The following is a 25991-nucleotide window of genomic DNA, read 5'->3' as shown; positions in this document are numbered from 1 at the left end:
AGATCTTGATGTGATTCATTTAACTTGTACTTTTGACCTACTGTACTGACTTTTCCCTTTATGCAACAGACATTCTAAAGTGTCTTGAGCATTAAAACCCTCTGTGACTAGATCTCTGTGCCCTAGACTGACTGCAAATGAAGAAAGTTTATAGACACAAATTCACAACTATATTTGCTCAAGACACAGGTGAAATATAAATGCTTTTGAGTTATGTGTCTGTCCACTCGTCAACATGATTTTGAAGAAATGCCCTGAGATGATTTCTTCAGATATGACACAAACTCAAACTTCAAGGGTGAAACATAAACAGTATATTATACTGTATGTGGCCAGTAGTTTATGATCTGCTGTGATTGCCTTTAGTCAACAGAAGTGCAGAATATCTGGGTCAGCAGATCCACACTAAACATGGACATAACACTTGCATACCTGTCACTCACAAACTGTTTTTGTTCCAGGCTGTAAACATGTCATTTCTGCTCGTAAAGGAGTGATATTTTGCTTTTTTAAATGGAATTATGCATTTTAAAACATTTGCCCGTGGTCTACATAAACTGTAAATGCAATGCTTGGGTCTGAATTCTTCATTAATTCAACTCCACAGGTCTATCTTCAACCCTATTTCTGACTAATGACATGAGACAGGTCGTTTTGAACTCTGGCCCTTTAAATCCAAATGAGCCACTTAACGCCCCACCTATTCCAAGTTGTTGACCGTGTTTTCTGTCCCATTCAGCTACTTGTGTTTGTTAATACAACCAACAACTAAACAGTTTAGGTAATCAGTTCGAAGTTTGGACATATTTTCAGTGTTTACTCCAACTGCTGTTACTGATAAACAGTTACTCTGAGAAATGTTCGTGGGGAGTCTTGACCCTCTATGTGCAAATGTCAAGATATAACTAGTTATAAAGTGTGACAAATTAAGCAGGAATTGAAACGGGTTGTAGAAATCCACTCGATTTTTGCCAGAATGAATATAAATATAGCTTAGCAGCACATGGAGGGTTCAAATTCAAACTTTATGAACTATTAGGGTCCAAATACACAAATAAATGTACCAAAGACTAATAAAAATGGGTTTAGCAAAATATGACCCCTTTAAGTTTCCACATTTTGGAGTAAGCTTCAAGTGGACACTCAAGGAACTGTACATTTTGTGACTGCATTTGCTTCATCTTATACAGCAAAACTCGTGACAGTGATTAACTGCAGAATTTGTTGAAAAACACACACAATGACTCGACTACGAGAGGCAAAGAGACTATGTCATTCAGCAGAGATGGAGCGATTAGTGACCTTGCTCAGAGGCTCCTGCTAATCATAAAATAATGGCTGAGCTGCCCTTGTTTCAGGCTCTGCCTTTGCATCTGCCTGTCAGGGTGACTGGATTCCTCTGTGTGTGTTGTGTTTATCTCTGCAGTTGGCAGCACACTTGAAAGGAATTCAACATTGGCATACTTTTGAGGCTTTATATGGCAAACTTAAAACCAATACGGAAGTACTGCATTGAGCTGTGCTTGCATCAGTGTGTGTAGGCCTTTAGTAAGAGTTTTTTCATTATCCTTATTGGTTGTTACTACATCCTTAGTGGTTGCTAACACATGACTAAATATGCTCCCAGTATCAATATTCTTGACGTATGTGTTTGAGTTTATCAGTTGAATATTTACATCTTTTTCAGACTACAGTCCAGCACTTCATCATATGTATGTACATGTTTGCTTCAATTGCAAAGTCACTGTATCTCTGCTTTACTTATTTAGTATCTTGACATTGGATGTTTTTTGTTTTTTTACACCACATACTGCACGATATTGGAAAAAACTGACTTCGCAATTTTTTTTAACCCTGCGATATATATTGCGATATGAAAAACTACTCAGGAGGATATAATGGCTATATGGTGCCAATGTAAATGGTCAAACAAATTAGTTGTGTTTCCGCTCATTGTGTCGACAGGTGGAAGACACTGTCAACACAGAATTCATGTTTCTGTATCATCCTTCTTGTTGCTAAAATAATTCCAGATAACTGACGTTGCTTTTCTTTTTGACACCAAGTCTTCGTATTTTCTCTTGTTCGTTGCTCATTTTTCAGTGTTGTTACCAGCAACTCGCTCCATGTGCTGGGGCGTGGTCTGCTTCGGCAAACTGATTAAGAACAATTGTGATTGGTGGATCGCTGTGTGCAGTGTATGTCAGGTTGAGCTCATTTGCCTCCTACATTGCAGGACCTGTGATGTGAGTTTTGTGCACACATACATTGCAATAACAATGGTCAAACGATATATTGTGCAGCTCTAACATATATTTATATCTGCTGTTTTGGTAGCATGCACAATTTTACTTCATTCAAAGTGTAATGCAGCTGTAGGTTTGTCTTTGTCTTCCCATCTCTTCTTTTAGATGCACTGCACTGAGTTAAACATACAGATACCTGTTTCTATAATAGGAACAAGCTGCTTGTTCTCTGCTGGTCTTGCTTCTCAACTGAGCCCACAGTTTCCATAGCATCAAGATGAGCAGAGAAAAAGGAGGCACGGATGAGAGTGAAAAATAGGCGTCCTATTTTATTTGGAAAAAAGTAGAACCCCCTGCTCTTCTTTTTTTCCCTCTCTCTCTCTTTTTTGCTCTCTATGTCCCGAGGCGCTGCTGAAATGGGTCGCCTCAGCACCATATTGCATCACTCATTATAACGACTGCTGTTCTGACTCAGTTGTTCCGTATTAGAGTCAGTGGACTTTGGGTTTCTTGTGACAGGGGGATTTGAGAGTCATTTTTTGTTTCACAAAGTCAAATGAAACCAGTCTGGTGAGATATGTGAAACAGTAGGGAGATCTGAGACTCTCTCTGAGGGCTTTTGGGTCACATGCCTTGCAGCCTCCCTGTGGTCACAAGGCATCCAATACCTGCTGTGCTTGATGTTTGTGGAATATGTGCACTATCTATTTCCTATATTTCTGAGGATTTGTTGTTGTCAAGTATGCAGATTTAGAGTGACAGGGCTCAATTATGTGCTATATACAGTATATAATTGTAATGCCACTTCTAAAGTAGGTCTACAATGCTCCCCACCACTCGATCAGAGTGTGTTTGTGTAGAAATAGACACATAATTTGTAGTTTCGGATTAATTTTCTGTAAAGTGATGACAAAAAACTTAGATAACTGAAAAAAATAGTGGATTTGTAAAGGCTGATATAATGGCAATATTTTGAAGCAAGAAAAAACTGATAGCCCCTTATTATTACTACTGTTTTGCCTGTGAAAACGCATTCTATTTTTCTGAATTGAACTACATTTGACTTAATTTGAACTGAACTGAATGTCAATGTCAAAGTGATACATTTCTAAGTAAGTTACTCTGAATTCCTGCACATCAAATTCAAAGTAATTAATGAATACATTTGGAACTATACATCAAAATAACAAAAAAAAAAAAAAAAAAAAGAAGATGAAAGCAACACTTTTGAGCTATTATTTTACCACAGAATTAGTATTTCCACTTCATATTCAACTTGGAACTTTGTAGTCTCCTGTTGGAAAATTACTGCAGTGATTAATATTTCAGCTGTAAAAAGTTCTTTAACTCTAAGTGATGCAGTCACTTCTCATTTCTTGAAGAATCACCAGTTTGTAGAAAGCATAAAGATTAGACTGTTTTAATGGAAAACGGTTATATGCTCTGATGAGTCCAGATTGACCCTATTGAGAAGAGAGGTGAACGAAGTGATTACCCATCATGCCTAGTGCCTACAGTGTCTACCTAAGTCTGTGAGGGCAGTGTTAGGATCTAAGGTTGCTTCATTTGGTCAGGTTTAGGTTCAGCAATGCAATGTGTCCAAAAACTAAAAAATTACATGAACATATTGACACTATGGCACAGTGAATGCCAAAAGTGAAGCTAAAGGCTAATTAAGGCCTTGTTTTGTCAGTCCAATGAATTACATACCTACTATAACTATGCTAGATTACATTATACCAGTGGTTCCCAATCTTTTTTGGCTCGTGACCCCATTTTAACATCACAAATTTCTGGCGACCCCAGACATTCAAAATAGAGACTTTTTTTTTTTTTTTGCAAAAATTAATTTGTTTTTGATCATGTAATAGTTTGCTATACTATGTTGCAAATAAATATTAATTTTAGACAACATTTAGGCATATAATGTATATTATTATGGATGGAGGCAGAAAAGCCAGGTGTAGATTACTGCACAAAGTGAGAATATTATTTTCCTTGGTCAGGATATGTACAGTCAGTCCAGCTTGGATTTACAAAGCTGACAATTAATACTGAACAAACAAGAACTCAAACTATGAATTATGAAAGAGCTGCAGCATCTGAAACCGACCACAACGAACATTTGAAAGATAAACAGTACCACAGTGCTTCACTTTCAGCTTCAAAGTTTGTCTTTTATGTATTGTGATTGTCTCTCAACTGACCACATATTTTTTATTAGTAGTTTTTTTTTTTTTGTTTTTTTTAATCAATTACTAGAAATTTCCTGCAACCCCATTTGAATTCCAGGCGACCCCACGTGGGGTCCCGACTCCAAGGTTGAAAAACACTCCATTATACATTTACACATATCTAATAATGCACAATAATAATACTGTTTACTTAGCGATGTAATACTGTAATCTGTTACTACATGAATTAATTAAACCTGCTGATGGTTCAAAACCCATTTGTATTATAAAATATTACTTATGCTTTTGTTGTAACTTCATGAATGAATTAGTGTATTTTAGGAGTCATTGGCATATACTTATACTGAGTGTCAGTGCAGGTAAAAGCATCAAAAGGAATTTGCAAGTATGTATTGCAGGAGCTCATATTAAATCCCAGTGCTAGAGGTTAATGTGAATCCATGCTGACTGCTCGCTGTGTTTGTTGTTTGCTGTTGCCTGTCTGTTTATGGCACATAACCAAGCACATATCAGGTCACATTATTTTTGTCAAGCATTTCAATTCTGAAAGGGAAAATAGCTGGGTTGACAGGAAGCCAGGACACACACAAACACATATCGTACATTAGTGTAGATGCACATGCTGACAGCGATGCCCAAACACTGTGCTGTGTCTTATGAGTCAAAGCTAACTTGCAGCCAGCTTTATGTTTGATGATTCAGAGAGCCAATCATAGCATAGAATCATAAAGAAAATTGAAAATAACCTGCCTGTATCCTGTGTTTGTGACATCCTCAATGCTTTTTGTTCCAGATCATCAAAAGCTGGAGAGAGAGGCGAGGATTTGCCGTTTATTGAAGCACCCTAACATTGGTGAGCCACGAGTTCTCTATCTCAAAACATATACACATGGATATACACCTACTCATACAAATGAAAACACACAGATTTTGTTCAGGTCTTTGTTCAGGCTATTCATCTTCTAGACACCAGTATGAAAGAGAATGAGAGAGAAACAAAGCGAGTGTGTGTGTGTGAGTGTGTGTGCGCACATAGATATCTAATGATGATGTATCTGCGCTCTACCAGCTGAGTCATCAGAAACACACAGGAGCCCAGCACCCATTCTGTAAACCACTGACCCCTTCTACTCTTCTGTCCTCATTATTCCTCTAGTAAATCCTGTCTCTCCTGTTTTGTTCATTTGACACTCATTCACTTTTACTCCCTCTATTATTTTGTCAATATTTGAGCATCCTTTCATCAGGTTTTCCATGAAATTGAAATATAGCTTTTCCATAATAAAATAATGTCTGAAAATGAAGATGAACATTTTGTCTCTGATCTGAAAAGAAATACTTTACGCTTCTACAGTAAGTCATATGCACCAAAATAAAAAAAAAACTTCATGCAATTAATATAATACAATAAGAGCAGTACTTAATAGTTTCTTTGATTGAAATGCTTTTACTCGTCATTTTATCCTCTCTTTTACTTTGATATGTTGTTTATATATTTATTTTTCATTTATTGATTTTCCTCTACAGTACGACTCCATGACAGCATATCAGAAGAGGGTTTCCACTATTTGGTGTTTGATCTGTGAGTAACAGACTCACACAATTAGCCACACTCATATTCTCTGCCAATCACAATCACCCTACCACTTTTACAGATTTTGTCGCATTTTGCTACCACTCACAACTAAATAATCATACATTTAAACAAACATAACCTTGAAACATGAATAAGTACAAGTAAATTTACTTAATTTTCAATATATTTATCTTAACATATGTAGAAATGTCTGTGAAAAGAATAAAAAAATAGCTTGAAGAGCTAAAGAGTTAAAGACATGGATAATTGTATTTCATTTCTCAGTACCAGGACAGAAACATATTTAAGGCTGTGTCTGTTTCTTCACAGGGTGACAGGAGGCGAGCTGTTTGAAGATATCGTAGCCAGGGAGTACTACAGTGAGGCTGATGCCAGGTAACACACACACACACACACACACACGCACACACACACACCACACACACACACACACACACACACACACACACACACACACACACACACACTGCTGAGCACAGCAGTCATTATATAGCTCTGTCTTGTACTGGAGAGAACAACTGCTTGTGACTAAATGCGTACAGTATGTGTATGTATATTTGTGTGTTTCACATATGGTTGTCTCAGAGGTGTGACACAGCTGCCTTGTCTCTGAGGCACCTCATAGAGTTATTTATAAAGGTGATTAACGATGTATAGCCTGTGATATTAATCATACGTAGCCTACCTTCCACTGCCAGGTTTAGGTTGATGTTCTGCCTCCCTAGAGGGAAATCGAGGGAAAGGGAGAGAGAGTGTGTGTTCATGTGTTTCTTGTCATAGATCTGGATTATCTGTATTGCAGATTTGGTGAATAAATAGCTTGTGTTCATCTTTCGTAATGTCATCTTTGAAATAGCATTGTAGATCAGACTAGATCAAATTACACTTTATTACTATTGCACAAGTGCAACTACTTCACAAAAAAATGCCTAATGACTCGGACATGCAATACTTTATAATGAAATTGTTTCTTGTATTAATTTTTCTCTACTTCTCTTTTCATTTTTCTCCATTCATTATTCCATTGCAATCCTATATGTTTATATCATGCTCCTGCCCTCAGCCACTGCATACAGCAGATCCTAGAGAGTGTCCACCACTGCCATGTTAATGGGATCGTCCACAGAGATCTGAAGGTTTGTATGATGACAGCCGTGGCTGCAGCCCTGTTTAGTCTTGACTCAGTGCAGCAGATGACAGCACAGTATTGACCCCAGACTTCTGACAAGTTAAATCTACAACAGTTTTGCTGTTTTATGCCTCTGTGCTAGTGACAGCACATCAGGTATAAACATTCACTTTGAACCAAAGATGAACTCATTAGAGTTTTGTGGGCAAAATCGTGATCCCTGTGACCTCAAAACAAACAAAAAAAATGACCTTTTTGGCCATAACACAAGGACTCACATGCTATGAATGGCTAAATGTCACGCAAATAAGGAATAGGATAAAATGATGAGATGGTGACATTTTATATCCAAAAGGTCGAAAGTCACCATCACCACACCTTAATGATATATTGCGCTTGCTTGACTACACTTTTCTGGTCATTATTTGATGCTATAACTCAGGAACAGAAGAGGATATTGTGGCCATATTTCACCTTTGGTCAGATGCAGAAATTGTGACAGTAATGCTGGCTGCTCATCTTCAAACTGTGGTGATTGCATCAATCTTGTGTTCTGCAAGGTGGAAGATGTCTATAGAGTATCTTTATTTTAGCCACAAAAAATACATGTACTACTTTTTATTAAATTAGTTTGATACTATATTGTGTATATGCATATGGATAAGCATGGATGTAAGTATGGTTGTGGTGACAGTAATTCAAGTTAGTGGTGAAACTGGGTGCGTGATACTCCCAGACTTTCAAAATTGCTTTAAGCAGTTAATAGTTTGACCTTGACCTTACCTTTATTTTAACCCTGTCAAATCACAGACACCTGATATAGCTGCACAGATTAGATTCTCATTGAATTAGTCAATATTCTTGATTTGGTACCTGTCCTATGAATACCCAGAGTAAAGGTCCATATCTAAAACTACCCTGGTTTTGCTTAGAGCTTTGTAGCATCAGGGTTTGTGTGTGTAATGTGATGTGATGTGATGCGATGTGAGATGATGTGATGTGATGTGTGTACAGTACTGAGTGCAACTCTATGGTGACAGGAATAGGAGCAATCATGGACTGAAAACTCAGGAATGACAGTCATTTGCATAATTATGTAAAAATTATGTTGAGATGTGAAAGATTTTCCAAGGTCATGAATATTCCAGCAGTAGTTTGTATTCTGCTAACCTCCTGAGAGATTTGTATGTGGAGGAAAGAGACCTTTTGAATATTTTTGTGAACATACAACTTTAACGTAAAGTAATCTAAATGATTTATTTTCAGAATGGTGATGATGGTTTATCGTTCCTTATTAGAGGAGATGGTCTTTGCTGAAGTGATTTTGAGTTTGCAGATGCTTCATAATCAGAAGGGTTTTATTCATAATTATGTAAATCATTATGTAGACGTGTCCAGTTGTCAGTTATTGTCGTGCTGTTGAGTCATATGTCTGCCATAAACTGACTGCTCACTGGCTGACTGTGTTTAGATTCTCTAAATGTTAGGAAATGAATTATTCATGAGAGCACACTGTCTAACTGGCCTTAGGTTAGCAAAGACCTTTCTGCACCTGTGTCCGTGTGTGTGTTTTTGTGTGTCTTAGATCGTGTGCATCTGTGCTTACTGGAAGCCTGCATATATTTATGATCATGCTAAACTGTGTTAGTGTGGAGTGTGTGTTTGTGGTTACCCCTTTGTGGCTGAGTCACTTGTTTTAACACCCACGTCACCACACCTCCCTCCTGTATCCTTCTCCCTGAAGTGTGCACTTTGTTCCCACTCATGGATTTTAAAAGTGGATTGGTGCAACTGTGGAAGGATACATCATGTCTCCCACCAGTTCACCTCCTCAGAATCCATGAGGCTGAGGGAGCAAGTCCACATCTCCAGCGTGGAAGTGTCAGTGGTCACGAAGAGATTTGGTCCCGTGCACATTTCTGTTGCTCTGTCATTTGTGTGGCAGAAAGGAAGTTGCCTCAGACACTGATTTACGAGCAGTTTAGCAATTGTTGACCCCTAATTGCTTGGATTAGGATTTGGTTTAGCTAATCTGATCTTAGATCTGTGTCTGTGGGCAGCTTGTTCCCAGAGTGTGTGACCTATCACCTCTAACCTGTTTGACTCCGCCCCCCCCAGCCTGAGAACCTTCTATTGGCCAGTAAGCTGAAGGGGGCGGCGGTCAAGTTGGCTGACTTTGGGCTGGCTATCGAGGTGCAGGGGGACCAGCAGGCATGGTTTGGTGAGTATTCATACATCCATTTTTCAACCTGAATCAGTTGATCAGTCAACTGACCAATCTATCAGGCAATCAGTCATTCAGTGCTCACTTAACCAGTTGACAACAGCCCAGCCACTGAATTGCCCACTCCCCACACCATTCTGCATTTCCTCCCACCCTCCATGTTACTCCTCCAGGTTTCGCTGGGACCCCAGGCTACTTGTCACCAGAGGTTCTGAGGAAAGATCCATATGGAAAACCAGTGGACATGTGGGCCTGTGGTAAATAGCAAATCATTGATTTCTCTTACAGCAGTTGCTTGTATTTCCTTGATGCTTGAACCAAAGCCTCCATTTGTCACCTTGCTCCAACAGTTTACATTTATGCTTTTAAGTTGATGTTTTGTTTTATTACATGTTATTCAGTTCAGTTCTTTTTATTCTGAAACGTAGTGAATTCTTGTCACCTATTCATAGTGTAGTGCTACATTTACCTTATAGGTGACATCCTGTGTTGTTCCAGGTGTTATTTTATACATCCTCTTGGTGGGCTACCCTCCCTTCTGGGATGAAGATCAGCACCGACTTTATCAACAAATCAAGGCTGGAGCCTATGATGTAAGTGCACCTCCATAATGAACCACACAGACATACACACTCTAGACACGTTACACAGTTTCCCTCATTTATTCATTATCTCTTCATTTTTAGATAGATAGATACTTTATTGATCCTTTGCAGGAAATTGTTGTCTCCTCTTTCCTTTTATACAAGGCATGTATAGCAGATCTTGTCATGTCTTGCTGTTACTAGCATCACCTGTACAATATGATTTTCTTTCTTGCATTGTATCTTTTTTTCTCAGTTTCCATCCCCAGAGTGGGACACTGTAACTCCTGAGGCCAAAGATCTGATCAACAAGATGCTAACGATCAACCCCAGTAAACGTATCACTGCCGCAGAAGCTCTCAAACACCCATGGATCTGTGTATGTATCACACACATGCACAAATACCAAAATACAGCAAAGAAAAATACACAATAAAACAAACTCTGCCCATAGTAAACAATTTTACAGTTACATAATCAATCATTCATACTTTTCTCCCACTTATTGTTTTTCTTATCTCCTAATCCTTGAATATCTTTTTCTGGCAGCAACGGTCCACTGTAGCTTCCATGATGCACAGGCAGGAGACTGTTGAGTGCCTGAAGAAATTCAATGCCAGGAGGAAACTCAAGGTAAGATTTCTGGTGCTACCTCAGATTTCTTTGTATGTAGAACAATCGTCCAGACGTTTGTCATGCCCTCTTTTTGTATTCTTCACCTCAGAGGGTCAGGATAACTCAGAAATGATGACAGTTCTCTAAATCCTCCAAGATGCCCTATCTGCTGTGCTTCTTTTTTTCTTTCTGTAACTCTGATCAGTCTCACTATTTCTGTCTTTTCCTTTTTTCTTTTATCATCACTCTTTTCTTCCTTCTTTGTATCACTGCAGGGAGCCATACTGACCACTTTGCTGGTCACAAGAAATTTCTCAGGTATGTCCCTCTCTGCCTGCTTCTCCAAAACCTGGTTTCATATAAAATATTTTGTGAAGTAAAAATCTTAATCTTATTATATTATTTCCCAGCTGTTAATGTAGGAGGTAGTATAGTTGAGAAGATCTTCATCAGAAAACAGAACAGAGGCATTCCAGATTAGGCAAACATTTGCAGCATTTTTAACATAAAAAGAACAGAGGCTTATTAACCTAGTTTGCCATGCCTTCTGTTCCTCTATTGAAGAAAGATGATCTTGGCACATGACGCCATTGGTAAACAGAGTCATCGTTCTATATCTTTTTCTTCTCTGTCTCTCAAGCTGTTGCTTTCCCACTCTCTACTTTACTCAATCATACTTTTTGCATGCATTTCATTTGATAGGCTCTGATTAGCCTGCTTTCCTCTGCTCATTTTACACTAAAATGCATTAGTACATTTGTGACTCTTTTCATTCATCATTTTTCTTCCTTTTCAATTTTCTTTCCTTCTTTTGTTTGGATTGTGATTTCCATTTGAGGTAAGATTTTTGGAATGACAGGGAAGTGGGTGTTGTTGGTTGTAGACCAATAAGTTGAAATATTTAGGTTATCTTGCTCCTCTAACAGGCATTTACATATGCATGAAGATAAGGTGTTTTGTTCTCCAATTATTAGTAATGAACTCCGTGCTTGCAAATCTACAAATATGTGATCAGAATGAAATTTAAACCAGATTACAGCATGTTAATACTGTATATGCTATTTGATGTTTGGATTCCGTATACTGTCACAACTGAATGAGAGAAGGATTGTATTTCTGTGTTAAGATATTGGTAAGTGCATGTGTAGTTAACTGTAAAGATGCTGTATGAGTCTGCTGGAAACAGGTAGATTATCTTTTTTCCATCATCTGCCCACCTCGCACACACCCTAAATTTCCCACCCACCCTTCAACCCCTTATAGTTGAATTAATATGTAATAAGAGACTTGCTTAAATGATGATGCTGTTCAGACCATCTGTTGCATTGCATTATGGTTCTTGCGACTGAATTTTGCACCTGGAATTTGAAGATAAGCACAATTGACTGATATGCTTGCTGCATGTTAGTGGAGCCTCAGGCTTAGGACTCAAATGCTGAAGTGTTGTTGCTCTCTTTCCTTTTACAGCAGCCAAGAGTTTGCTCAACAAGAAGCCAGATGGCGTTAAGGTGAGTTGTTTGCACAGTTAAGAGAGCGCTTTGTTTCTTGCATAAGTCTGCTGGAACGTTCAGTGTCTGAGGAGCCTGTTGGGTTATTATTATGCATTGTGCACTTAATGACATCATCATTCAGGGACAGTCACTACAAGTAGTGGGTGATGGTTGTTATTTTCTTAGCTTAATCTCATAGTTGTTCTTGTGGCACAGCATAGTACATTAATTCAATGTGAGTTATATTCCTAGAATCATCTTCGTCCTCCAATATTGGGCTGTTTCAGTTTCTCTTCCTGTCTTCCTGTTGCTTCCTAAATTGACCATGTCTAATACTTTCCATAGTCACTTGATCTTTATTGTAGAGCCCCTCATGTGTTGTATCCTAACTTTTTTTAATGTGTGTTTAAGGCCCACACAGTAACCACACTTATCTGCAGATGTGCATGTGATAAATATGTTGTTGTGTGTGTGTGTGAGTACTTGCATACACATACACTTTGCTGCACATTTTGAGTGTCTGATTATATCTGTGTGCCTGTTTCCTATGAGTGAGTGTTGATTTGAGATTGGACTTATCAATGCCACTCACTGTGTTTGGATCTTACTCAGGCCACTAGTATGTTAGGTTGCAACACTCATTCTGGGAAGTGTTTTTTTCCTCATCCCTGTGACCTTATCTCATGGGAAAAGTATTCCTCACATGGGGAAAAATAAGGGATAAGGGGACAAACCATCTGTAGTGACAAATGTGACCATATTGTACAGTGTTTTTTTTTTTTTTTTTCCATACCCATCATTTAGTACATTATAGATTATAGATCTCAAGTGTCATTTTCTGGGGAATAGCAATTGATTTATTGTGACATTTTTGCCCACATTATTTTCTTCAGAGCTTCACCTTATCTATATTAATAACTTTCATTTTATCTCCTAATAATAAAACTTACCTTCTTGAACCATTTTCACGACCTTGCAATGGAAACTTTCTTTGGTCGTTCAAGTTAATCCAGGCTCTTTTCATGGGTCGTTCCACGTTGGTGGAACGCTCTACCAAGTGCTACAAGAACAGAGTCATCCCTGCCTATCTTCAAGAAGCTCCTGAAGACCCAGCTCTTCCGAGAGCACCTCCTGTCCTAGCACTTTCAAACATTCCATTTTAAATATTCTAATAAGGTTTTTCCCAGGACAACCACAGATTCTTTCACGATTATCTCTGGACCTGCTGCGGTGGTCCGGCCTCTTCCCTGCCCTCATCATCACCACTCACTTATCCTCAACCGCCTCCATGTGTCTCCCCCTACTCCCCCCTTCTCCCCCTCTCCCCCAGTCCCTATCTCTATCGCTCTCTCTTTTTCCCCTTCTCTACTCTCTCTCTTTAACCCCAACTGGTCAAGGCAGACGGCCATCCTCCAGGAGTCTGGGTCTGCTCGAGGTTTCTGCCTGTTAAAGGGAAGTTTTTCCTCGCCACTGTCACCAGTCACAAGTGTTTGCTCCTGGAGGATTCTGTTGGGTTTCTGTAAATTTGCTTAGAGTCTGGTTTTGACCAACTCTATATATAAAATGTCAAGAGATAACTTTCTTGTGATCTGGCGCTATATAAATAAAATTTGATTGATTGAGTGATTTAATTGGTTTTCCCCTGTAAGTCGCTTTGGAAAAAAGCGTCTGCCAAATGCGTAAACATGCGTAAACATAATCCTTAGTTCTGTTTGGAACATCCTCACTTCCACATTTTTTTTAGCAGTCATACTTTCTGGGGAATAATAATATAGCACTAACTGACCTCAGACATCAGACATGTTGGGATGATCACTTGCCCTGGATTGTAGTCAGGGTGTGTGTGTATGCAGGTGTGTGTGACTGATAAGTGTGCATGTGTCATGTCCCCTCTAAACTGCCCCCTGCAGGTCAACAACAAAGCCAACACAGTGACCAGTCCTAAAGACACTGGCCCTGCCCCTGCACTGGTATACACACAACCTCACCTACACCCACACGTTTCATTCACAAAACCTCTACACCTCTCCACTTCACACCCCACTGTGGAGGAGGTACAGGTTCACCCTTTCACACAGAGTCTGGTCATTATTTTTTACCTTTAGCCTTGCTTGATAAAATATAAGATTACATTCTGGGTAATGAGTTGGGATTAAAAGGATGTCTAGCTCAACTTTAGGCTATCCCTGAATAAAGTAGTGTGTAAAAGCTTTTGTGCCTGCACAGCATGTCCAATCTCCAGCATATACAAGTAACCAGTTAAAAAATATGGACTATTTGTAAATAAGTCATTTGGCTGAATTTGCAAAGCATGCATGGGCAATAGAGAACATGGCCACTTTAGATAAGCTGTAGCTGTATGTTGGTAATGTTGGGCTGAAACAATAGGCCTTTTACACACATGTTTGGGTTGGGATTTAACTAGTGTGGTCTTAAATCTCTTAATTGGGGCAACCTCTACCTCAACCCTTTTTTCTCCCTGTAAAAATCTTTTGTCTTTCCTTCCTAATCACACACCCTTGTCTGTGCATGTGCTCCCACATGTCATAAAATGCACTTTTATACTGTCATTGTTGCATCTGCGAAAGAAAATTGTGACAAGTTGTAGTGAAAAGATCTGCTGTTTAGGGATTTTTGCTGAAGTACTTTGTCTGTGCGCCGCTAAAGTGTGAGGATATCAGGTCCTTTGGCTCATTATGATGCTACATTCCCGGGTGGCTTGGCTGTCACTTATTGGCTTGTGCATGGTGTCTCCTGACTGGCTGACAGGACACATGACTGCTGCTCTGCATGATGTCAAAAGCTTTTTGCCCCCCCACCTCCCCCATTCGCTGTCAGCTTGATGACGCATGAACACAGGCACATGACACCTCTTCCTCTCTTTCTATATCCTTCTTTCTAATTCATCATGCACACAACCATGTACACACACAAACCCACAAACACAGATGCAGGCTGCTGATGTTATAATCTAGTGTAATCTGGCTGAGTGATTAGAAGGACTGAGCTTGTCATCAGGATCGATTCAACAAAAGCTGAGACATCTGATTATCAAAGCAAGCCACTAGTGAGGGTTCATGAGAGAGAAGGCAGAGAGAAATAGTAGATAAGAGCCATGATGAAGGATAGGTAAGGTAATGAAAAAGCACAGACAGACAGACAGACAGACAGACAGACAGACAGACAGACAGACAGACAGACAGACAGACACTCATATTCTTTTCCTTCAGACCTTCAGAAAACACACAACACATTTCTTTACCTTCATTATGTGTCATCTTAATCTCCTTTGTTGACCTTTTTTTGCTCTAGGAACCACAGACAACAGTGATCCACAACCCTGTGGATGGAAATAAGGTATTACAGCATCTCCCCCAATAATTGTAAAGGCTTCTATTCTCTTTTAGTCATGCGTGTTGTTCTGAACCCATGTATTAAATGTGTATGTGTTCATTTTTAAGGAGTCCATTGAGAGTGCCAACACCACCATAGAGGATGAAGATGTCAAAGGTAGGATATATTCACAGTTCTTACCTTCAGTAGGTTGACTTAAATCTGTCCTCAGTTTTTTCCCTTTAGACTGATGACTTTTTTTGACTGTTTTTTTTTTTTCATTCTATTTTGCAACACAGTTAAAATGCAAAACAAATGAATTACTGCAACCCCCTACTGCTTTCATCTCTTCCGGCAAAATGCAGCCCACCCTGTTCCTGTTCTAGCCCTCATCCTCATGTTCCTCACATTTATGATGTTGATGCTGAAATTAGCTACACTGTTAACACAAATTGCATATGTTTTTTGTGTTTTTAGCATTAGTTAGTCATTTTGTTCCTACTTTTGAACAGGTTTTTGTCTTTCTCCCCTTTCTTCTATTTAGCTGAGAATGTGATTTTTCCCCTGATCCCCGTTCTGCCCTTTTTGGCATATATATTTATATATATATGACCTACAAAAATTGATCTCTGTTATATCCCCCACTCAACACGCATGCTTGGCATACACCCACCCACCCATCCATGCAACTTCTGACAGCCCTTCGTCTGGGCAGCTTAGTGAGTGGTCTCTTGAGCTCTAAGAGCCGTTCCTCACAGATGTCTGATTCGAGACAGACTCCCACCTCCTCACTTCAGAGTAAGTCCCAACACAGTAGCTGAGTTGCCCCATTTTGTTCAGTCATTACTGAAAGAAAGTGTTGTTTTATTGTAAAGTGCTTCAAACCGTGTAATTCTGCTGTTCAAAGTTTTTCCATGGTTAAGATAACCTGTTGTGTTAATGGCCCTTGTCCTTCATTTACTCCATCTTTCCCAGTGAAGTGAAACCTCTGTTTTTGACCCTTACATGTTCTGCTTGTTGCATTTAGTTTATTCCTCTGTTTGCATTTATGCCTGATTTTGGATCTTGTAGAAGCAGATGCTCTCCTCACTTATCCCTTTGCCTTCTGTTCAGATTTACCCAAGCATTGACCCATATGATACTCATGCAGAAGTACAGCATTGTAAACTTGTGATTATGAAGGCAATGGAAATGAAAAAGTGTATATATTTATATATATTTTTATTTTTCACCATGTGTTTTTATTGCACAAATTAAGTAATTTTTTTAATATCCCCCAGCCTGCACCAATAACAATAAAGGTAACTGTCCATATTACTTAGTTAAAACTGCTTTTGTAGAAAATACAGTATGTGCATTTGAGCATTGGTTTGTCTTTGTTCATTATGATCTTTGTTGGGTGAAAGGAACGTGTCATCCTGCATTTCTTTGCCTGATAACACTATTAGTCATGGAAGGCTGTCTCTTCTTACTTGGGCATAAAATATCAAATATTTTGTGTAATACTTTGAGTGCCTTCCATTTCTAATAAAAATAAAATACTGCTAAATCGTAGACTAGAACCCATTTTTAGCTGATTTGTTGTCTGATTTTTGTTGTCTGCATTCAGACCTACATTTGCCTGAAAGTCAGTAACAACTTTAACAGTTTTTTCATCAGTTTGTGTAGCTTTTCATCTCTTGTGGTCTTGTTTTCTAGCCCGCAAACAGGAAATTATCAAAGTCACTGAACAGTTGATTGAGTCTATTAACAATGGGGACTTTGAGGCCTATGCGTAAGTTTCTTTCAGTCTACATTTGGACACTGACATTTCATTGATCGTACAGATTTGCTTACTTTGCTGATTTTACCTTTTTGGTTAAACAGGAAGATTTGTGATCCTGGTCTAACTTCCTTTGAGCCAGAGGCCCTTGGAAATCTGGTAGAAGGACACGACTTCCACCGCTTTTATTTTGAGAATGGTGAGTTCACAAAGATTAGTTGGAACTTTGCAGAAAAAGTTTTTTCATCAGCAAAATACTTCCTCAGCTGCAGTTGTTCAAATATGGGCATGTTTTACAAAACAAAGTTTAATGTATGGTTACAGTGAGTTTTTCTTCAAAGGTGGAAGTGGTTAAACAATTCGCTAGAGTTATATTCAGAAAAGAGAAGTCTGAGGGTGTTGTATATTGTGTAGTCACATTAATACAGAAGTTTCTAAATAGATTTGGTTATTTTGCTATCGAATGACCTCATCCAAAAACATCTGGAGAGCTGGACTTGACTCAGTGGGAAAATTTTTTTTACTTAATTACTAAATAGAGAAATTAATATCAGCTATAACATCAAAAATCTACTTTGAATATATACTTTGAATGCTGTGTTAGGGACATGATCAAATGGAATATCCTTGAGTGGTTTTTCGAAAGTACAGTTGGCCAAAATACTTATCGACTATCTCTTTAATGCCAAATCAATATCCATTTTTTATCAGTTTACAGTTTGTGTTTGCATGTACACTACAAGGGCAGGACTGTGATTATGGGCTAACCTTGGAGCCAAAAAATCACTAATGAATAATGACTGCTATAAATGGAAGAATGTCCTCAGTCTGGATTAAAATAGATCAGATCAACCAGATATGTCCCAGAAACCTCAATCACTTGGCAAGCTTGTGCTTGTCCACTATCCAGCATAAACATATGGAGATTTTTAGTTGCTCTTGTTTTCATGTCACTTAGTATTTCCTGTAAAGTATTTCCCACTTATACTACAGTGGCACTTACTCCCTGTATACAATCATGCTGTCTGCCTTCCAGCCCTTTCCAAAGGGAATAAGCCAGTGCACACCATCCTTTTGAACCCACACGTGCACCTTATTGGGGAAAATGCAGCGTGCATTGCCTACATCCGGCTGACTCAGTACATGGATGGCAGTGGAATGCCCCGCACCATGCAGTCTGAGGAGACCCGTGTGTGGCACCGCCGAGATGGCAAATGGCAGAACATCCACTTCCATCGCTCTGGTTCCCCCAGCATCCCTTCCCAGTAAGAAACAGTGAGAAATACACACTTAACACACAGATTGATTTAAATGAAGCTTAACCTCAGATTTAGAACATTGTTTGACCTTTAGAGGCTTAGATTTGCACTTTGCGGCAGTGATGCTTGTACTGGATTATTAGAAAAGTGCAATATGACAGCATTAAGTTTCATGTAATGAGCATGATGACCGTTCCTATCTGTGATGCTGGTTATGGTCTGATGTAACAGACTTTACATAAAATGCTTATTTATAGCCTCGTATTACATTAGTCTTTCAATTAGAACTTCCAAGAATGAATTACAAGGATGAGGAATTTTGACTTGCCATCAAAGAACAAGAAAATACTATTAATTTGCTCTGCTCCCACACGCATTCACAGCTGTTTACATTTATTCCAGCTAAACACACTTAGGATATGAATAACATGCGGTGAAGTTATGCTTAGTTTACCACAGTTTTGCAACAGAAATATATACAAGTGCAGTCAGTTGCAGCCTGTAAACATGATTCCTAAAATATCCTTTATATACAGTATAATCATGAACTTTTTAAATGTTATTATTATTCACACCTTTGATATATATTTTTTTAATAACATGTCAATATCTACTTGATAGACGTTTTTATTGAGCTAGCTAAGGACATTTCCAGTGCCCTTAATGAAATTCACATTTGTCTCCCTCTCTTTTGACAGTTAATGAAATATCAACATGAGGTCAATAAAAGATAACATCAGCACTCTGTGTGTAGGACAGTCAACTAGCCAATCAGTGACTGTTCTCTGACCTCTGACCCCTCTGTAAGGACATGGCATCGCACAGGACACAAGTATTAATACATTTTACTGTTATGGCATTTTATCAATGGACTTCATTCGAAACCACCGCCGGGTGGCTGCACACCGTATTTGGACATTATGAAACAAGCATATTGACATTTCTTTTGTTTGTTTTTTAAGATGTTTTGGTATGCATTTTAAATCTAAAATAGAGATGTTTAAAATCTATTACTGTAACCTCTCCCAAAAATTAGTTCTGTATTTTTATGTGTATTTATGTGTGTGCAATACAAAAACATTTGGAAGATCAGAATGTTAAAATTGAGCTTGCTTTAGTTCTGGTGATGTATATACATTGTGATTGTTGATAAAAACAAAAACAAACATTGAAATAGCTATTCTTGCTATAAGACAAATTAAGACTTTACGTAAAATCCAGTTTATGAGCTACATTTATGTTTGCTATGAGCTAAGTCATACTGTTTGAATTGTCCGATTTAAATCTATAATACTAATTTAAATGTAAAGAAAAGCAGAGCAGCTTACACTTTGCATTGAGATATGTTTGCCTTTATATCAGTGAAATATGAATTAAGAGAATGTAGCATAATGTATTATATGAAAATTCAAGACTATTGTGTAGTGCATGGGGGGGATATTGTGAGTAAGATCATATGAAACTATAATATCTTCTGTTCTGTTTGTGAATCACTGACTAGTTTGTTTGCATTTGTTAATGTTGTGCATCAGTCCTGTCCCAAATGTTTCTAATGTCCTCCAGTATCATGGAACTGTTGTAAAAACAATAACACAGTTACAGTTAGCATCCAGCATAAATATCAAAACCTCATATCAAAAAGGAGGAGAAATAAACTCCTGGCTGATGAAGCACCCCTTACATTTTGTATAAAAATTTGAGGAAAACAAGCGCATTTTTTCATAATGTTTGTACTTGTATTGTATGACTGTATGTAGGCTTTCTGTTGTCATTTTATTCTCATCATTTCCAGTGTGTTACTTTGCTGGTTGTACAGAGAGGGCGGAGATGATGAAGATGGAGCAAAGGCACTACAGTCTCTACATTCAGTCAGGATAATTGTTTACCTGATAATAAGTCAGGGAGTCATCAACGTCAAAGTTTTGGACTGAAGTGAGTTGGAGTCAGACAAGATGATGATAAGAGAGCTGTGAAAGCAACGAAGAGTCAAATGAGAGATGAAGTGTAAGAACCGATGGGATGTCTTCCTTGACGACGAGTGCTTTTACCAAGCAGTGGTCTCTTTACCAATTGCAGGACAATGCCCGCATCTTTGTCATCCTTCCTGTTTGCTCTTTTCAACCGGTTTGTCTCTTCTTTTTTAAGGGGAAAATATGCTAAACATTTCTTTTGATGAAACATATGATGTCAATGCAATGCACCACTCCTTATATGGTGTGTACGTACCTGTTGCCAGCACGGCAACAGATGGCTTAACATGTTTAAGAAATAAATAAATCAGCTCAAAGGTGTCATAATAAATGAGGAATGAGAGCTGTCATCTCTGCTCCACTACAGTACATTCTGTTAATATAGAGGCATGGTATATCTGTACTAAAAAATGAATAAGAGCTGTGATGCAAATGTAACTTTTGATTTAATAATTCTGAACCATCACATCTAAGAGTGGATTGTGAAAGTTTTTGAACAAATATTTGCAGTTGCAATTATGGTTAATAAATATATTTTAGAGAACTTACTTTATATATAAGAATCTAGCTTAATCACTGCTTTGAATCTCAAATTATTGTTTTATCTTTAACTATTTTGTGACCTAACAGGGACATCTTGTGGACATCAGTAGGGCCTACAAGATGAACTGTACAGTATATTAATTGGTAAGGACAGTAAAAGTGATTCACCATATATCAAAAACATCAAAAACTGTAGTACAATTTGAGAAAATACCTCAGAGAGCAACATGCAGGATCAAGAGTCTGCCACTTCTGAGCTAGCAAAGCCAAGGTGATATTTTAAGTAGAAAATTCTTTGTTACTATTTGCCTGTCTTGAATTAGCAAAAAATATAGAAAACACAATGGAGGCCTTTCTAATTACAAGGCCTTGTCTACAGTGTGGTGAAACCTCAGTTGAATATATTTATTACACTGGAATCTCTTAATGGGTAACAGGGTGAATGGTAACAGTTACAACTATAGATATGTGAGTATTGTTTTACGAGACAATGTTTTAGGACAAAAATGTGAATAATACTCTTATTAAATATTTTTAAATTCCTCAATACTTCTGTAGTGTGTGTAGTTTATTGATGTTATACTCATGTCTGTGGCTTGTAGAATGTGTATGCAGTTGCGCACAGTGAACAGGTGCTGTGGTGTAATATGTAATGAGCTAATGAAAACAAAAACAAAACATTGTCACACATGGAGCAACATCATATTTGAAGATTTTTATTCTCTATCAGCCATAGACACACTGCAGCCATTTTGTTTTTGTATTTTTGAATTTTGATACAGTAATTCATGCCCTTATAGATATTTATATATGCATTGTATATGTATATAACTGTCATAATCACAGAAAAGGGATGCTGATTCATCAAAATAAAAGCATACCTGTCACAGTGAACTAGTTTGCATTGTACATTTCTCTAAATCACAAAGTAAACAGTGATAGTGAATTAAATACATCACATGTTATCGATACATACGGTAGCTTTGTTCAGAGCTGTGAATAATGATAAATTTAGGCTCTCAACCTGCTTCTAGTGTTTGGTTTATCACCATTTTGTAGTTATTTATCAGTTGTCTCACCAAAATTAGATATTCTGTGTGACTAAACTTTTACTGTACCTCATATCCTGTGCACAAAAAGCATGGAGGTTTTCCCTCCTGACATTCAGGAGTGCGAATGCGGATTGTGTAAAATAAATGTCTTCTTTTTTTTTTTTTCTTTTTTTTTTTTTTTTAACTTTGCTGACAGAAACTGGTACACACACTTTCACTACACTCATACACTCACTCACTCACTCACTTACTCACTCACAAATACAACGCACAACCGCCAACACCTGATCAGATAATTCCAGTGTCCAAACAAAAGACAGAAAGAAAAAACAAACTTAAATAACCCGATAACCTTACCACAAGTGTCATATCAGTCTCTAAAAGAGCTTTCATTCAACTGCGGTACAATCTGAGGCACTTCCTTATAAGAAGAACCTTCCACTGGTATACAGACACAAATTTCTATACTTCTTTGCACACTAAACTCAAGATCAAAAATAAAGCTGAAAATAAGACATCAGAAAAACAATCAAATATCAACTCAAAATAAGTCAAATAACACCCTCTTTGATGCACCTGCAGTATTTAAGTTAACACATGCATGGACAAAGGCAGACATACAGTACATACAGGACAACTCATTACATTGTTCTCATCCATACATACAAATCAAGATTGATCAACCCCAAAATAAAGACTGAATGAAACAGAACTGAATGCAACACCACAAAAAAAAAAGACACACACATAAGGGAAAGAGAGGCAGTCCATAGAACTACAAAGCTAATATCATAATGACAGATGTTGATTAGTCATGCCTGCTCTACATCACATGAGTGATTATTAATTTCTAGGCTACAGATGTCAGTAATGTCTAGATTATAGATAATATAATTCCCAAAGACAGATTACATATAGCCTACACAAAACACAGCAGCAGCAATTAAATTCGGTGTCGATACAGTCTGTTTTTTTATGTGTGACATCTTGACCACCTGAATCAAAAAAGCGGAGAGGCTAATACAGTGCATGAGAGAGCTTTTAAGTCAGGAATTTCTGAGAAACTGTGGATGTGAGAGGCAGTGCAATGTGAAATATTGTCCTTCAGTCCAAGCATATACTCAGGGAGTCGTACGGATATTACTCAGGTAAAGTGTTCTTTACCCTCAGGAGGTTTGCTGTTCGTGAAAATGAATAATACTTCTCGTTTTTTGTTTCTTTACCACAGTATCATGACAAAAACATCAACAGCAATTATGATATGGAAAGTAAGATTATCAGGAAAACAACAGAAGGCTTTCTTTGGTCACAAAAAGGCAAAACAACTTTAGAAAATGAAAAGAAAATCGATAATTCATAATACTAGCCAGGAAAGAAAACTCCAAATATTCAACAGAAGGTATTCTCCCAGGACATAGATGGGAAGACTGTGGTAGCTTTGCAGTGCAGTGGTGCACACTGGGATTGCATGTGGCGAATGCATAGGATTAGGGGGAACTTTAGCTTGGGCAGAGCCAGGGAGTGGGGTAGAGTGTTACACATTCTTCTACTCTTCCTCCTCCTATTCATTGTCCGTGTCCTCCTTTTTTTCTTCATAGTAGTGGTGAAAGAGCTGGTGGAGATGCTGCTGGAGATCCGACGGTTTGGACCCTTTTCTGGGGTTGTCCACTTGCTCTAGAAGGACCTGTTTTCTCTGCCCTGCTCCCTTTACTACTGTCCGTCTGAGGGTGCGACATTTACGCATTTGGGCCCTACAGATGGAGCAAGGAGGAGAGTGTAAAGAGGAAACAAAGGACAACAAAACAGTCAGGGATGTGGAAATGAAATTGTAGAAAAAGACGTTTCACTACTTTAACACTATCAAAAAGACACCATGCTTTGTGAATCTAGTATGATAATGTTCACATGCATGTTTCAGGATGACAGTGGCAATAAAATGTATTCACTTTCTTGGACGTTGTTCCATTTTATTGCTTTTATAAATAGGAATAAAATATCATAATACAAATATGGAGGAAATCCTGGATGACCTGATTCAGGCTACAAACAAACTACAACTTAAGAAAGGATTTATTTTCTGATACAAAAAAAAGAGATGAAGCATATATCAACAGCTATACAGAAGTGGTTTATAGACAAGATGAATGTTCTAAACTGGCTGAGTCAAAGCCCAGACTTCAATCCAATAGAAAATCTTGGGGACTTGGAAAAAAAAAGTGTTCAGGCCTGATCCCTACGTGAGCCGAAAGAGCTTGAGTAGTTTTTGCAAAGAACAATGGAGTGAAATTGGAGCATCCAGATGTGAAAGCCTGATTAAGACCTACCCACACAGATTCAGTCCTGTGATTATGACAAAAAGTGTATCTACTAAAAACTAACCTGAAGGGAGTGAATATTTACACAAACACTTACTTTACACTTACTTTAAATTATTTTTTCACTGTGACATCAAGGTGATTTTTTGTAAATTCTTGTCAAAGACGTTCATATATATATATATATATATATATATATATATATATATATATATATATATATATATATGTATATGATTTTTTTTCAGCTATTCATAGTACAACAAACCTCCAGCTGAGTTATTATGGTGCTTAAGACATGTTGTGATTGTGCACACTAACACAAATCTACTGCGTATACTGTTTTTATTGATTAACATTGCAAATATGTTTCATTAGTCCACTCAACCTGTTCATGTTAGCATCTCAAGCATTAGTCAGTTAGTTACAGTTACAACACAGATGTTACTGTAAAAATGCAGACTTGCAGAATCAGTGTTCTACACTCAAATGCAACCCAGCACTCACACACCTCCTGACTACAGATCCATCTTCGTTGACAGTTTCTTTCTCTACCACATGAGGGAGCTCTGCTCTACTAAAACCACTTATATAATCTAATGCCTGGTGGTGTGAGACGGAGAAAGCAAGCATTCATTTTAATTTGTAGTGATTTACTTCTCAACTTGCACTACATATATGAAAATACTGTCTATAACATGTCAAAGAATAATATGCTTTTATTTTTTAATATCAAATAAAAATAAAAAATTATACTATAATAGAAATAAATGCAATGTGAGACACAACAAACCTTTTTGAAGTCTTCTTGGGCTGAGGGGAGGTCAGAGGCCAAAGACATATCACCTTGGTGTGACACTGTCCTTTCACCTTCTACGACCATCGTCCTCTCTACCCGGCTGACTGAAGAACCCTCAGATATCGCCTGCTTTGATGCTGAGAAGCCTTCACATTCAGCAAATGTCACCTGGATGACAAGGAGAAGTTAGACTGTGTTTTCACCTTCTTTTATATATTAATACAAATAAGGTACACACACCTGTGTGTGGTCTCCCTCACTCTTCAGCACCGTCCGTTTTACCACCTTAGAGTATCCATCTCCCTCTGCCACACTGACAGATCCCTGTGCAGCTCCCTCTGATGAAACCTCCTCATGCTCCACGCCGTCCGAGGAAACACACTTGCGAATTATTTTACGGGTAACCTAAGAAAAATGATAGAGTTACAAAAAAAATAAAAACATACAAAAAACAAACAAAAAAACCAACGTAAAGCAAAACAAAACAAAAATGTTACTGTGTAAAATTCTTATATGCATGACATTAACATATCAAGATTAAGGCAACAAATTAGAACTAAATGGTTCTTTGAAGCAAAAGACTGTGTTTAAGTGTGACCATCGTTACCATGACAAAAATTAGCACAAGCAGTAAGAAATGTTTCTTTCAACATGTGTCTAATGAAAACAAGTGTAAAACACCAGAGGATTAGTGCAGTAAATTTAATATTGTCTGTCCAGAAGAATTCAAGGCTCAAAATGTGCAGAATTCATTATACATACTTGACACTGTAGAAACTGTTTATCAGGGAAGGGTACTGTTATGAGTTTATCAATACCACTACTCTTATAGATGCTACCTATCAATTAACAGTATTTTCATGGCTTTTTCTTTCAGG

At 37.9% G+C, this 25991-nt stretch overlaps 2 protein-coding genes across 25 annotated transcripts in view; one reads left to right on the top strand and one right to left on the bottom strand.

Annotated features, from left to right (window-relative positions):
- camk2d2 (calcium/calmodulin-dependent protein kinase (CaM kinase) II delta 2) overlaps positions 1-19158 on the top strand; it is a 33327-nt gene extending 14169 nt beyond the window's left edge. Inside the window, exons 3-22 of one of the 16 annotated variants that reach the window (XM_030147849.1) lie at positions 5235-5294; positions 5969-6023; positions 6348-6413; positions 7102-7174; positions 9286-9388; positions 9565-9648; positions 9890-9984; positions 10232-10354; positions 10525-10608; positions 10866-10908; positions 12061-12098; positions 13991-14050; positions 15393-15437; positions 15542-15590; positions 16113-16211; positions 16694-16714; positions 17112-17187; positions 17280-17374; positions 18212-18440; positions 19133-19158. In XM_030147849.1, coding sequence (XP_030003709.1) covers positions 5235-5294; positions 5969-6023; positions 6348-6413; positions 7102-7174; positions 9286-9388; positions 9565-9648; positions 9890-9984; positions 10232-10354; positions 10525-10608; positions 10866-10908; positions 12061-12098; positions 13991-14050; positions 15393-15437; positions 15542-15590; positions 16113-16211; positions 16694-16714; positions 17112-17187; positions 17280-17374; positions 18212-18440; positions 19133-19136 — 1502 coding nt within the window. In that variant the 3' untranslated portion in view covers positions 19137-19158. Of the gene's footprint in view, positions 1-5234; positions 5295-5968; positions 6024-6347; positions 6414-7101; positions 7175-9285; positions 9389-9564; positions 9649-9889; positions 9985-10231; positions 10355-10524; positions 10609-10865; positions 10909-12057; positions 12099-13990; positions 14051-15392; positions 15438-15541; positions 15591-15712; positions 16087-16112; positions 16212-16693; positions 16715-17111; positions 17188-17279; positions 17375-18211; positions 18445-19132 lie in introns of those variants that run through there. The other 15 variants (XM_030147840.1, XM_030147871.1, XM_030147864.1 and 12 more) reach the window with 15 other exon arrangements.
- A 2491-nt stretch (positions 19159-21649) lies between these two features.
- ank2a (ankyrin 2a, neuronal) overlaps positions 21650-25991 on the bottom strand; it is a 91786-nt gene continuing 87444 nt past the window's right edge. For all 9 annotated transcript variants that reach the window (XM_030147202.1, XM_030147248.1, XM_030147269.1 and 6 more), the window contains 3 exons: positions 25354-25518; positions 25108-25281; positions 21650-23750 (listed from right to left, as the gene is read on the bottom strand). In XM_030147202.1, the coding sequence (XP_030003062.1) occupies positions 23736-23750; positions 25108-25281; positions 25354-25518 (354 nt within the window). In that variant the 3' untranslated portion in view covers positions 21650-23735. The remainder of the gene's footprint in view (positions 23751-25107; positions 25282-25353; positions 25519-25991) is intronic.

The sequence above is a fragment of the Sphaeramia orbicularis genome, chromosome 1, assembly GCF_902148855.1.
Source record: "Sphaeramia orbicularis chromosome 1, fSphaOr1.1, whole genome shotgun sequence".
In the NCBI taxonomy this organism is placed as follows: Eukaryota; Metazoa; Chordata; class Actinopteri; order Kurtiformes; family Apogonidae; genus Sphaeramia; species Sphaeramia orbicularis.
The sequence above is the reverse complement of the archived record's forward strand: the minus strand, read 5'-3'. Positions and strand labels throughout refer to the sequence as shown.